General features: G+C 39.1%; 1 protein-coding gene across 4 annotated transcripts; it reads left to right on the plus strand.

Moving 5' to 3' along the window:
* The first annotated feature begins 1,111 nt into the window (after window positions 1-1,111).
* On the plus strand, window positions 1,112-8,558 carry LOC149933953 (uncharacterized). 4 transcript variants are annotated; one of them, XR_016472295.1, is made up of 3 exons: window positions 1,112-1,464; window positions 7,925-8,061; window positions 8,133-8,558. XR_016472295.1 is itself a non-coding variant. In XM_090154134.1 (2 exons), exons 1-2 carry the CDS (start codon window positions 1,455-1,457, stop codon window positions 8,302-8,304), a joined length of 390 nt encoding a protein of 129 aa, XP_090010260.1. In that variant the 5' UTR covers window positions 1,119-1,454; the 3' UTR covers window positions 8,305-8,558. The 4 variants fall into 4 exon arrangements, 3 of the variants coding, with proteins under 3 accessions (XP_090010260.1, XP_090010261.1, XP_090010262.1); XM_090154134.1 differs by having other exon boundaries at window positions 1,119-1,464; window positions 7,925-8,558; XM_090154135.1 differs by lacking the exon at window positions 1,112-1,464 and adding an exon at window positions 4,678-4,848 and having other exon boundaries at window positions 7,925-8,558.
* Window positions 8,559-14,384: the final 5,826 nt, after the last annotated feature.

The following is a 14,384-nucleotide window of genomic DNA, read 5'->3' on the forward strand; positions in this document are numbered from 1 at the left end:
TAACCGAAACCGAGTTTTTTATAATGATAAACGGTTCTATACGGTTGCCACCAAGTCGAAAATTTCCTAAATTTATAGGGATTAGGAATGAAACTAATAACCGGAACCGGAACCGAGAGGAACCGGGTAAATTCTAGGAAGTTAAACCGAAACTGTTTGTATCACAAGTTAATAACCGGAACCGATAAAGTTAAAATATAAGATCCGGAAACGATAAAAGCGAAATTTAAAAACCGGAACCCAGATAGTTTTAAAGGTGGAACCGTTGCATCCCTAGTCATTACAGCAATATTCCTAAATTACATTTCAACCCTTTTTCTTGTACCTCGTAAGTATATAATATCTCAAATCACTATAAATTGGTACAATTCCCTGTATGAATTAAAAATGTTACGTTGTACATAGAGCTCTGCGAGTAACGGTTTTCGCTCATCGAGTCGGGTATTGTATATCAAAAATATTTTCGTGGAGTCAAGTATCGTGTACTCGATTCTTAAGGATAAACGTTTGGATGATCTCTAGTGTTTTACCCGGGTAATAAATTAGTTAACCTAAAATCGAGTTCGCCATTAACACATTAGTGATATGTGGGTAATCACACTTTTGATCAAGTGAAGTGGTCAAGTTAACAATTTGGCAAAATCGTGGCTTTGTTACGATAGAACAATGGCTTAATCGAGTAGTCGAGCACCTGGGTACCCGAGGATAAATATTTTTGGTAATCGAAAAAGATGAACCGAGAAGGGTTCATCAGCACGCGCTCCTCCTGTGTTTTCCACTCGGAAAGCTTCCGTCAGCACCTCCTTGCGTGGAGTTGACTAACGTTGACCTCGCCTCCCCCAAATCAGAGAGCGTTTACGATGCTCCTGCGCATACTCCACCATGATAAAGTACTCGCACAGTCGTAATATTACATCTATAAACGGTGTAATTCTCTTGGCCGGATGCGTGTGTACCCATCATGACTTTGATGGGAAGTTCGTGTCCACCAGTCCACGAAGGTAACTTATATTTAAAGCCTAGAGCAACGAATACGCGATAGTAAATTTATTTAATTTTTATGGAACGTCATAATCTATAAATTTCATTTTTTCTCCGTGACAACCAAAAACGTCTTTTCTAATTGAGCAAACGGTGCTATATTGGCAAGAAAATGCTCATTTAATACATTGAATCGTTTTAGTGGTGGACCCTACCTTGAAAATGGATTTTATTCAAGCTAACTTCCCCAAAGCCATGGCAAAATCTATAAAAGAAAAAGTCCTCGCTGTTTACAATACTTTCTACAACGATGCATGTACCTCCGTTCCTTCAACTAGTACTACGAACTCGACTGAAGGTGATCTTGGAATTTTGGCTTTTTATCCTAAACGACCAATGAAGTTAGTCAAAGGGTCGGAGTTTCTCAAATATCTTAAGGACGACCTTCAACCACCCAAGATTAACATTCTTCAATGGTGGAAGGTAACTTTCTCAAACTAATTTCATTTACTTACAGTCAAATAAACTTTCGAGTGGTTACACAATGTAAGAGCATCGAGAATTCTAACATTTTTTCAGGCGTCGCTAAAAGGGATGGAGAGGCCGGTCCACCCCGGGTAGCATTTTGTTTTTGGGTGTGGCGGGTTTTACGTGATTTATACCTTAAAACCGTTTTGAGAGAGACTGAAATCTGGTGCGTACTGAGACTGAGAGGGGGACAAACACAACGGCTTGCCCAAAGCGGAGAAAGCTCTAAGTACGCCGCTTAGCATTTTGTCTGGAAATATGTACCTTAATGGGCTGCCGCATTATTTGTTAAAAACAATATTGATGGTTAAATACTAGTATATCGAACTTTGCAAGCTATTGTAAAAAAAACTATAGGGTGTCGCGCGGCTGCTTCCCCTTACACGCGGGATTTCAAAAGTGTACGCTTTTGACGTTCAGCAGAGAAATTGCGTCAACGGCTGCTTCCCCTAAAGCTTGGTTTCCACCAGCGCGCGTCAAAATGCGACACTCAGCTTTGAAACGTGCAAATGTTCTTACGCGCGACAAAAAATTAACATTATGACGCGCTCTTACGCGCGTTGGTGGAAACCAAGCTTTACACGCGGGATTTCAAAAGTGTACGCTTTTGACGTTCAGCAGAGAAATTGCGTCAACGGCTGCTTCCCCTAAAGCTTGGTTTCCACCAGCGCGCGTCAAAATGCGACACTCAGCTTTGAAACGTGCAAATGTTCTTACGCGCGACAAAAACAGTACCCAACTTTGATTAATAATAAACATATTTGTATACGCTAATTCACAATTTGATTATTTCATATGGAAACTTAAATGCACGTTTGCACCCCTTATCGTTTCGGACTCTGTGTTGTACGTCATTTGAAATTTGATTAATACTGGAGATAATAATGGTTCAAATTTAAATTTAATAAGCAAACTAAAATTATGTTTATTTCGTAAAACATTATTAACCCGATCTTCGTATGGTATAAAATACATAGTACTATCAGAGAATCGAACGTGTTTCATTCTGTAATAGGGGAGAGAAATCACTTGGTATATATGATATAGAACGATTTACTGACTTCTAAGTATCAATATAACTTTTAAAGTTTATTTATCTGTCCTCTAAGTACCGATTAGACTATAAGTATAGTTCTCTAGTTTAGATATCTGTCCTCTAAGTACTGATAAACAAATAATATAATCAATAAGCTTAAGATAGAAGACACGGAACTAAACCCCGTGTTCCTAAGTATCGATGAACATAAATCACATTAGGATAGGTTCGCAAACTTATGACTCCCCTTGAAAAATTAAATAATAACCCTAGGATAGGTCTGTGAAATTTTGACTACCTTGAAAAATAAAAAAATAACCCTAAGTAAGGTTCGCGAATTTTTCGACTCCCCCTCCCTTCCCCCGGGTATCCCTAGTGCTCCAACTTACACTACACTACACTACTACTGACTTTGATCCGGTTAAATAGTCTTTCTAATCTCACTCACAAGGAGACGACCCGAGGTGTTACACACCGATTTTGTTCAAACTCGGGAGATTGGTAGACCTTCATGTAACTTGAAAAATCCTAAAGGGAATTTATTCAATAGGCAACCGTTTTGCCATAGCAACGAAAAATGTTTTTGACAACATAAATTGAAAATTTTCAAATTGAAAATAACATGGGATTTAGACCGATTCCAAGGGTCCCCCCCTGGGAAAAATTTTAAAAAATTGAAAAAATTTTAAAATACCAAAATTATAAAACAATTGTTAAAAATTGACGAAGAAAATCAAAATTGATCACATTTTGATCAATTTGAACCAAATGGGTGAAAATGAACCGATATGGCTTAAATAGGAAAAATTTCCATTTTATGTAGTCAAAAACATTTTTCGTTGCCATGGCAAAACCGTTGCCCATTGAATAAATTCCCTTTAGGATTTTTCAAGTTAAATGAAGGTCTACCAATCCCTCGAGTTTGAACGAAATCGGTGTGTAACACCTCGGGTCGTCTCCTTGTCAGTAATATTATCAAAGGGATCACAACGAAAGACTGTTTATAATCTAATTTGTGTCTATATCTGGCGGTTTCAAAAATGTGCTAATAAAAATTAAATTACTTCATAGAAGCGGAACTTTTGCACTGAGGGCAAGAAGAGTAGTGCCACGTATTTAGTGAAAAACAACACCATCGGTAGAGACATGACTAGAAATGGCTGAGTTTCCATACCAGAACAGAAAAATCGATCCCTAAACCGCGGACGAAGTCGGACCACAGCGTACAGTCTTTTACCCCCGGCCGCTAGTATCAGAAACCATCCAGTACAAGGACAAAATACTTCCGTAAGAGGCAGAATAATAATAATAATAATAATCAGTTAGGCTAATACCAAAGGCACCACCTTGGGCCTAAGTCATCAAGCGACCTTTAATGCCATTAATTCAGGTGGCCGGGTTACAATGCGTAAGAGGGTGGTGGCAAGCCCTTCACGCCATTCGAGGCAACATTTCCCTATACTAACTATTACCGTGAACCTCCACAAGCTTTTATGGAATAGGAAACCGAAGAACTTGGGGGAAAACCCCTTAAACCAGTGAAACCAGAAAACTTGCAAACCCAACGCAGAAGGAGAAGCTCCGAGCTTCCACCCAGTGCCACAAGCTGGGATCGAAGCCGGCTCCTCTTGCTGCGAGGCGAAAGTGCTAACCTCTCCGCCACCCCACTTTACAGAATCGCTGACGTTGTCAGTCCACAGCCCGTGGACGAAGTCGAACCACAGCATGCAGTCGTTGTGACCCCGGCCGCTGGTATCAGAAACCAGCCAAAACGACCGTATGTAAAAAGGTCAAGGTCCAGAAAACTGATACATGTATAAATCTTTTTAGGGTAGCTTAAAAATTCCTTAATTTTAGCAGCCCTTGGTCGACGGCCCAGCTTGCATTCGCTAGGCTAGCCTTATCAACAAGTAATAATCGCTCTCAAGTTTTTATATTCATCTCACTGACAAGTTAAGTTGTGGACGAATCACGTATGGCTGATTGTTGGATCTGTTAAATTATAGATTTCGAAGCTTTCCGTAACTGATTAGATAATCTTACATCCTTTGTTTCTAAGCTTTTGTTCATTAAAACAATCAAAAGTTTACGATCTCCAGTTACATATCTTTTCGTATATGTGCGTAGCAAATACTTCCTCTATTTCATAGCTTGACAATTTTGCAGAATAGTTTGACTTATGAAACCAATTGATTCGAATGTATTAATTAATTTATTAACCTTTTGAATTTAAATTATCCAAATAAAAATAATCCGAAATTTTGGTGCTCCCCCTTTGGCAGATGACCTCTTTGACCATTAAAGTAAGTGAAATTACAATTTCATATAACATTTATCAATGTAATCAATAATAAGAGAAATCTTTGGTGGGCCATGTACAACATTAAGAATAACGTGAAAGGGAAGAATTGAAGTGACGCTTTTCTTTCTGTAGGAGTTCTAAACCTGTGCGGCAGCCGAGGTATAAGACACTCTGCGAACTCGGTGTACACTGCCGTACCTTTGACAGTGCTAAATGGAACACGCGAACTCTTGAAAATATGTACCTTTGACAGTGCTTAATGCACGAACTCGGTGTACAGATTATCTGAAACTGTCTTACCCCTCGGCGGCAGCTAGGAGCAACAAACACCCCACACAAGGAGAACGCAGCCCGTAAAAAGTCGTGCATTTTCTTGCGTACATTTTTCATTGGTTAGGTACTTTAGCGCCTGCTGCAGTCGGAAGGGGAAAATTCCGAAACTGTCTTTCCCCCTTTCCGTAAAACGATCAGCGTAAAACTTCGTTAAATGGAATTTGTACACAACTCTGCGTTAGCGTGTTAAAACTTTAAAGGCTAGCTGCGTTCTCCTTGTGTTTGCTGCTCCAAGGTGGCAGGTCAAAATATTTTTATCGACTCCAATAGAAGAATAACAAGAACTACAGTTCAAGAAACTATGTCATTTGTTAATATATGGCTGAAATATTGCCAAATTATTGAAAAATAATGTGTATTAGATAATTTAGATTGCACTTCGAAGCTGACCCTTCGAATTAAACGATTACAAAATGCGCTTTTTTTAGGATTTTCGTATAGATTTCACAAACTATTATTTTTAATGTAGTCAAACGTCATACACGATATTGTTAAAAGTGAAATTTTTTGATAAGCTACTGCTATTGATTGGGAGGGATGTGTATCTGTAATTTGCGTTTAATCTACTTGATCGATTTGGCACCAAAGGAGATATAACAATCTTGCCTTTCCCAAGAATATTTATTTATTACCCAAAATGAATTGCTCGAACACAAACGATATCCAACACTTAATTAGTCTTAGGTAACAATTAATTTTGGAGCATAATTTGAGTTTGTTCCCTAATGCGGAGAAAATCGTTAGGCAGGGTTTTGAAGCGCTTTATTGTTTTTGATGGGAAATAAATTTTTTGAGAAACCATTCCACAACTGTTTCCTTTGACTTATACTTGTTCAGGATAATTATCACCCATTTCGAAACGTTCTAGACTGGTTTCAAAACATGAGAGCAAGATTTTCGCTTTTTGGTTAACGCTAAAATGGAAATTTATTATGGCTAGAGAGAGACCAACTGGAATAGAGTGGATTTTATGACATTAATCCAATAATTCCTTTAGATCAAAAGTTATAAATGCAATGGACATATATTGTATTGTGATATTTCTTGATCTTGAGAAGGTCATTGGTAGCTTTTCCCACTAAAGATTTTGACAAAAACTAGAACGCTTAGGCGTTTAGAAGCCTTGCTCTAGAGAGGATTTAGGAGCTACCTGTCCAACAGAACAAGTGTAACAAAATTTCAATTAAAACATTTTCAGAGCAAAGGAGTAATTATTATTCTTATAATTTAACTTGTATATTAATAGCTCCTAACTTTGTACGATAGAATTCTTTTGATTAAAAAATGTCAATTTAGATTATCTCAATATCATTAAAACCGCCAAAAGACCGGTTAAGCCAGCACTTGTAGGAGAGTTGCCATAATTCGTACAATAATACTTTTCGGGTATTTTTAAGGCATTTTGTTACTTTTTAAGATTTGGGAAGTTTTCCTATTAGTAAACCGCAAAATTATGAGAAAAACTACTGACTAGGTTAGATTTAAAATACTTTACATAATTTTGGCTTTTTGAGAGTCACATGCTCTATGTTACCAAAATTTGGGTGTGCCCTATTTTAATTTAAAAATGAAACAATTCTCTGAAAAAATAAACTTAAGCGCCACCTATTCAACCTTGTTGGTATTAAAATATACGGAAATAGGTGGCGCCCTCGTTTTTATAACAAAAGTACAAAAAATACGTTTTCGTTTTTTGCAAAGGTACATTCAGAAAATATCTAGCGGCATTGCTGATAGGTGAGGCAAAGGTACGTTTAGACTCCTACTACAAGTTCCAGCTACACGTTTTCGAGCGCTAGTTCAACCTGTCTCATGAAAACGTTGAATTAGTAAAAATTTTACTTGAATAAAACGGGCTTAAAAGAAATAAACCTAAAACAGAGTACATAAATTTCTCCAATGTTGATAAAATATATCCGATATAGTTAAAATCTGTGTATATCTTTTGATCAAAGATTAAATTGGGGAATGACCTGGTTAATTATTTTTATAAAAAATTGTCGTGAGCGACGTTTCTAATCCGAAAATGTAGTGTTTTTCACAAATATTGTGTTTGAACTTTACCATAGCTTTTTCTATTATCTAATAACTTATTATACAATAAACTGGGGAAATACCTCTAAAAGTTTATGTATTACAAAAATGTTCCTAGATAAATATGTACAAATCAATTGGATTTCCCCCTACAAATCCATTATACTATTATACTTTTAATTCAAATGTGGGCTTTACACACACCCACCCAAAAATTAGGCGTCGGGTGTGAGGTTAAGGTGGTCCAAAGCGTCGAGAAAGTGCTCGTCACCGCTATCGAGAGGAGATACGTTGTTATCCCCCAATAACAAAGTCTCCAAATCCATCGTGAATACGGATCCTGAAACTCGGGGGGGGGTAAGCTCAGCAACCGGAATCGGCTCGACTGACTTGCAAACGGGAACCCCCTGCACCATAGGTACAGCCACCGAAGGAGACACCATTGGAGCTCCTGTCCCCCCGTACACCCCTGGAAGACATGGGGAGTGGGGCACTTCCACTACCCCAAGTAGCCACGGTCCTCGTCACCCGTTGAGGGGGCGTATGCCTCGCCTCAATAGATCCCGGTGAAGCTGACGCGGAGTGGGTGGCCAGCTCCCTTGACCCTATAAGAGAAAGTGCCGACCTACATGGTCATTGGATCCTAAACTTAAGACTATTCGACAGTATTCGATTTAGTTGATTTATAAAAATATTTAATTTTTTTCTAGAAACCAACGTAATGAGTAAACCTGTAGACTTCTCAGTGGAATTACAATCGCTCAAAGACCTGACACTTGATAGAATAGTTCGAATCTTATTTAACACACCCAAAACTACTAAATCATTTAAACCCCCGGGGTTCATGGTGAAGAAACGAAAACAAGAAAATGATGTACTTAAGGAAATTCCTCAACTTCCATTACCCGAATGTTTAAGGAAGCAATTAAACCCGCTCGTGCATTGCGTCGCCATGGAGCTTCTCGATTGGCTTCAGCCTTTTGAAAGTGCTTCCAAGTTCGATCATCACAAGACGTGGCCGGATAAGATATTTCAAGATTACAGTCATGTTGAGTCCTCGTATATGCAGGACTGCTTACAGCACGATTGACATGACTAAAATTAATATTACCTTAGATAGTAGTTAAGAAAGAAACGGAAATTTATAAAAATAAATTTGGACCCTTAAAACATTGGACTTTTCATGTACGATCCCTTTTGTAATTAAACTGTGGATGATGGCCCGTAGCCATTGGACTTCAAAAGGGGGTACTCTATCGTGGGAAAATATGATGAAACATCGTAAAATAAATAAAATAGAAGAAAAATCCACCTAAGCCGGCGTCAGAATCGGAACAACTATGAACATGTAAACATAAACGTGTATTGTTAAGCTCGATTAAATGGCTTTGTTTGTTTGATACGAAGTAGTTTTCTTACTAGTTTAAACTAATAGATTCCTAATATTGGCGTAAATAGAAACTTAAATCGAAGGTCATTAATTGGAAAATAACAATAGTAGACGGGTTAAGCTACCTTCTTGAAAACGTAAACGGGGGAGCTTGTTAGTGTGTAGATTGTACACAATAAAACTATGTGTACACTCTTACACTTTTTCAAGCCTAGCCACTAGCTTAAACTGACTATTCTTTTTTGAAATGTGTAATTTGATTATGCAACATTTCATTTTGGGATACTGAATTTATTTAAATCCGTATTTTGCTATATTTTGTAAGAGCTATTTGAACTCAATATTGTAGTAGAAGAATAGAAATATATAAAGTCCATTGTTATCACTAAACCTAGAGTTTATAAAACATAAACTCCAACAGAACAAGAGACTGAGCTGTGGCCTTGAAACTCGCGACATCTATATCCCGAGCTCGGCACACTACATAATAAAAAGGGCGCGCTATTCAATATCTAACACTTCCCCTTGACGTGCTTGGGGTTTGGGTGGTCGAGTCCTATTTTTGTACAACTGTTCTTCACTATTTGCGCTCCCAGTGGTTTTGTAAACATGTCTGCCAAATTTTCTCCAGTAGGTACGTAGGTGTAGACTCTTTGATAAATTCAAGCTTTAGAAGTCTGCAATATCTTGCAGAAGCAGGACGCGGGTTTTGCCAAATGATCAGGTCACCACTAACATAAGTATATGTATTTGTACCCCGCTGCTCCGCCTTAAGCACTACAGCGGCCACCAAAACAACCAGCCCCGGACAAAAGTGCGCTTTGCGAAACAACGTTCGGCCAGTGAGACAGCCATTTTGACCGCCTCACATATAGCAAACAAACGCCCTCATCACGGCCCAACAAAAGGCGACACCATGGGCTGCCCGAGACCCACCCTCGCACAGCTGAGGACTAGAGTGGCTTCCTCTTCCACTGCAAACTACCCTCCTTAGTACGTCACAGAATGACGAGTGTGGAACACCCATGAGGTTCCAGTGACCCAGCGCCCCGATCACATGACCTTGAGAGCCGGGTATGGAGCCCCCCACAGGCTCCAGTGACCCCATCACACCACTAGATAGGGACAGTGGGAATTTAGATAGGGACAGTGGGAAGGTCACCACTAACAAGGCCAATTGCAGGTTATAAAAACTGCAGAGTCCGTAGCTTCTTTACCATGAAAGGCTTCCTTATATCAACTGTGTCCAGAGGAGCCATCGAATCCCCATTTTGAAATTAAAGAGAGACTTTCAAGTTTTTCATTTTCAATATGCTCAATTTCAGATTCCAGTGATAAAAGTAATCGTTTTATAGTGTAATCAAACAAGGCTTGTAATGTAACTTCAACGCGATTTTCTGACACGGATATAAATTCCCTTTCGGGATAACAAAGCTGTTTGGCGGATTGAATAATTTTATAAGCAGGAAACTAGCAGCCATTAAATAACCATAACTGGATCTTTAAACTTAATATGTAATAATAGCTCGTGATAATTTATCGTGCGCTGGGATTTCACGTGATTTTGTATTACAAAAACAAAGTTATTTCATAAAAGAAATTCACCCATTAACTTAGCATAGTTTTAAGTTGAATCGACGAACTGTAAAGAAAATAAATTTTCGATTACTTGGCTTTTTTTTTACAAATTGAATCATATCAACGCCCATTTAGCATAAAAAGTGGCGAAGAACCCTTTTCTAATTGGATTTTTTTTAATATCCATTATAACAGAACATACGTTATGTCCGATTCACAAGAACTTTCCTGTAGTCAGTTTAGCATTATTTACTTGATGACCAACTGGTTTTAAGTGTGAACTTTCGACTTTCAATTGATCAAATGAATATGGGTTAAAGTTATTCAGACATAAAATATGATGAGGAACAATTTTCTAATTGGAACAAAGTTTCTAAATCTAATGGTACTCGAGATAATTTTTCAATGACCTTGAAGAAACGGTTCAAGGTCATCGATGTTATCATTTTTAATTTGCCCCCAACACGTGTTAAGTTCTACAAAAATTTTAAATTAGCACAAGAAACGGTTTCGATGTTATCGCCATGGATCGTTTTTAAATTGGACACCCTTTTTAATTTCATATATCTTTTGAAAATCTATACAAAAAATAGAAAATAGGCAAATATTGGCCAAATATTTAAACGATATTGTGATAATGAACATTCATTAACTTAAATCAAAAATTGTAACTTAATCTACCTGAATTCATAACTAAAAGTCACATTAATTCTAAAAGGAATATATTAGTTTAAGACGTTTAACGTCGTTTTCCAGAATTCATACTATTTGAATTACGCGGCTTTCTATAATAGTTTCATAACTCTAAAATATCGATATCTACTTGGTATTGATATTTCCAAAACTAAAGTCTGCAAAAAAATATCTTTACCTTTTAAATCAAACCTGAATGTATACTAAAAACTATGCCAAAACTCCTACTTAAAATTTCTAAAAAAAAATCTACTACTTCTAAGGAGCCTGGTGGAGAATAAAATTTTGCAGTCACAAATCAAACACCGGTAAAGTGTGCGGTGGTTTATAAACAAATATTATAAATTAAAATAAAATTCATACGCGCGATTTATTTTTTTGACTTTTGGCCAGGTTTGGGCTCAGTTTGCCCCACTGTGCGTCGGCCCAAAATTGTTTTGGTATTCCTGAATCTATTAAGAGACATCGTGTCACCTCCATTCGGTTGAGGGGTGCCTGGAATTGTCAGTTGACGTACAATACCGTTCTTTTCTAGGTATAGTCGTCAAAGTGGTTGTAGAACCGTTGTCTGTTCGTAGCGCTTTGATCTTCAAACCGAGAGCATTTTCTGATCGTTTCTTATATTCCTGAAAATTTTCAAGTAAATCGAAGTATGCCGTGTGAAATTATCGATGAATGTCTCTTTTCTTATTGGCGTTAAATAGTTGCAGTACATGCAGGAGTCCATACTTCGTGTGCAAATCTTCTAGTGCATGCCATGCTTCGCTAGCCCTTCCAATGGCATCAAAATAGTTATCTTCCACTACTAGGTATAGGAATGACAGTGCTTTACCATTTACTTTGATTTCGGCAAGCGTCATTGTAGGTCCAAATCCCGGATTTATAGCCTCCCACTCCTTTGTTTATTAGTGCCACTTTCGTCCGTATCGCCCACGCATGATAGTGGTTTTTCTCGGGCGATAGTCTCGTGATTCTAAACTCGTCTGACTGAGTCGTCATTTTTCTAAACCTCGTCTGCACTCACGTATTACTTCTATCATTTCTATGGCGATCAATATTAAGTAGAACTTACACTTCGTCTTGGTCTGCGCAGTGGAAGAGTGTTGGCCCCATAACATGTTAGAATACAATACTTGACGAATATTACGTAAGTTAAGCTTGCGAATTGACGAGTTAGGTTTGCACGAAACTTTTATTATCTAATAAAGCTGACTACAAGCGCGATATCAAAAAAAAACAGAGAGAGAGAGAGAGAGAGAGAGAGAGAGAGAGAGAGAGAGAGAGAGAGAGAGAGAGAGAGAGAGAAAAGCTTTAATTATCAACGATTTCAAACAATACTACAAAACAAATATTTCAAAATAATGATGGTTACCATACAGTTTAATTTAGAAATTACTTAGGGTAAGTTCTTTGTGATGCCAAGTTCTTTTAGAAAGGCTTCTTGACTAGGTTCACGTTCTTTGAGTATTAAGACACGGCTTATCACAATGCGCTTAATTTTATTAAAAATATTTGCAGTTTTTTCGTTAATCGAAAAGTTTTCAAAAATCATTATATTTTCTTTGGAAAGGGAATAGTAGTACTCTAAAAGCACACGTTTAATTATGATGAAGATGAAATTACAAAATTTATGTTCCCGGTTTTGGACGAGCAGCCAATAATCACAAGCTGAGTGCCTATGACCACAAAGCTCTTCGATCCAAAGAAAAGCCATTTCAGTTACACCTTCAACAAGAGGGCAAGTTAAATAAATATGACTTAGGTCACCCAAAGCCGGGCAGAAGTGACACGACGGGGTATCGCAACCGTCCGGGAAATGATACAGCCGAGAGGGAGAAGGCAGTGCTCCGTGTAGAAGGCGCCACTGAATGGCGTTTTCCATGCGCGTTGTTAGACTGGACACCCGCGAAACCATCCACGTCAGAGAGACTCTCCGACCGTAAAAGCCATTCGCGATATTAATAGGGGAAAAAGGTTTGGGAGGAATAAAGTCGTGGTGAACAAGGAGTTGATAAATAGTCCGGGTCAGTGTAAAATCAGTAAGTTTTAAAGATTTTATTCCGAAATAAGTAGAGGCCCTTAGATTGAATTTCAAAATGGAGGATGGGTCGTTAGTGGCATGAATGCAGCCATTTGCGTTGAAGAGATTCGGGAAAGCCTTTATGATGGCGTCAACTATCGCCTTATAGGCGTGAATGATAAAACGAGAAGGATGGGACATTGGAATGGCTTCTCCTAGGCGAAACCACGCGTTGGAAAGAGGATCTATGAGGTCTCGGACGCGACAGCGATCTGCAGAAACGAAACGAGAATGAAGGACGGTGCTAAAAGGGGCACCGCCCGGGTCAAGGATGAAACGGTTGTCGAAAATTGGCAGATTTCCGACAGTATCGAAAGAGAGATCGTCAGTTTGCAACACGATTGGCGACTCAGCCCACGTACGCAGAGACGAGGCGTAGACCGTGCGGCCAAGACTACCCAGAGGTAAAATGGAAAGAAAAATGTCGGAAATTGAGTTTAAGGAAGGTCGCAGGCCCCTCAATACAGCCTCCGCGGTTATAACGTGCGGGAGCTTGGGAACGCTGGCGTTTACTAGGTCGGCACAGAGGGCTAAGCGAAATGCTTTAATTTTGGTTTCAATGTGGACAAGACCGAGACCACCACACCTCTTATCGAAGGTAAGTTTTTTCTCCGAGATCCAGTGGAAACTGTCCCAGAAGAATTGAGACATGGACCTCTGGACGTCGGAGACGAAATCCTTCGGAGGGTCGAGAACTTTAAGTCTATGCCAGAGCACGGAGGAGGCTAATTGATTGATTAATAGGACGCGACCGTAGGCCGAACAGAGATGTCTAAGTCTGTACCAGCGCCCTAAGACGCGACTAAGTCGAGTCATCAGATCCGGCCAATTCCGTTTTTCGTAATCGGGGGTGTTTCCTAAGAATACACCGAGGAACTTTCCACCATCCGAATTCCACGGCATATCAAGGGGCTGGTCCGTTCGGTGGCGCCAGGCGCCACACCACAAACCAAAAGACTTGCGATAGTTAACGAGGGCTCCCGAGACTCGACAAAAGAGATCGAGGGAGAACTTAAGAATTTGGAAATCCGCGTTTGACCTCAAAAAAGCACTGAGGTCGTCCGCGAAAGACCCATTTACCAGGTGGGTATGAGGAGAGCCTTCGCGAAAGTCGAGTCGTTTCCGCAGAAGGCAAAGAAGCGGTTCTAAGGCCAGTACGAAAAGGACACCCGATAACGGGCAACCTTGACGTATTCCGCGACCGAAAGAGATAGGGGAAGTTAAAGAATTATTAATCCGAATGCGGAAGAAAGCGTCGGTGTAGAGTGCGCGAATTTTTGAAATGAAACCTTCGGGGATTCCAAAACGATGGAGAACTCTAAATAGGAAATCGTGATCAACTCGGTCAAAGGCTTTCTCGAGGTCTATATTTACAATGGCAAGGTTTTCCTGGTTTTTGTTAGCTAGAAAGATTAGGTCCCGTAAAACC

Source organism: Leiobunum rupestre, chromosome 7, assembly GCF_980474605.1.
Source record: "Leiobunum rupestre chromosome 7, qqLeiRupe1.1.hap1, whole genome shotgun sequence".
NCBI classification, from domain to species: domain Eukaryota; kingdom Metazoa; phylum Arthropoda; class Arachnida; order Opiliones; family Sclerosomatidae; genus Leiobunum; species Leiobunum rupestre.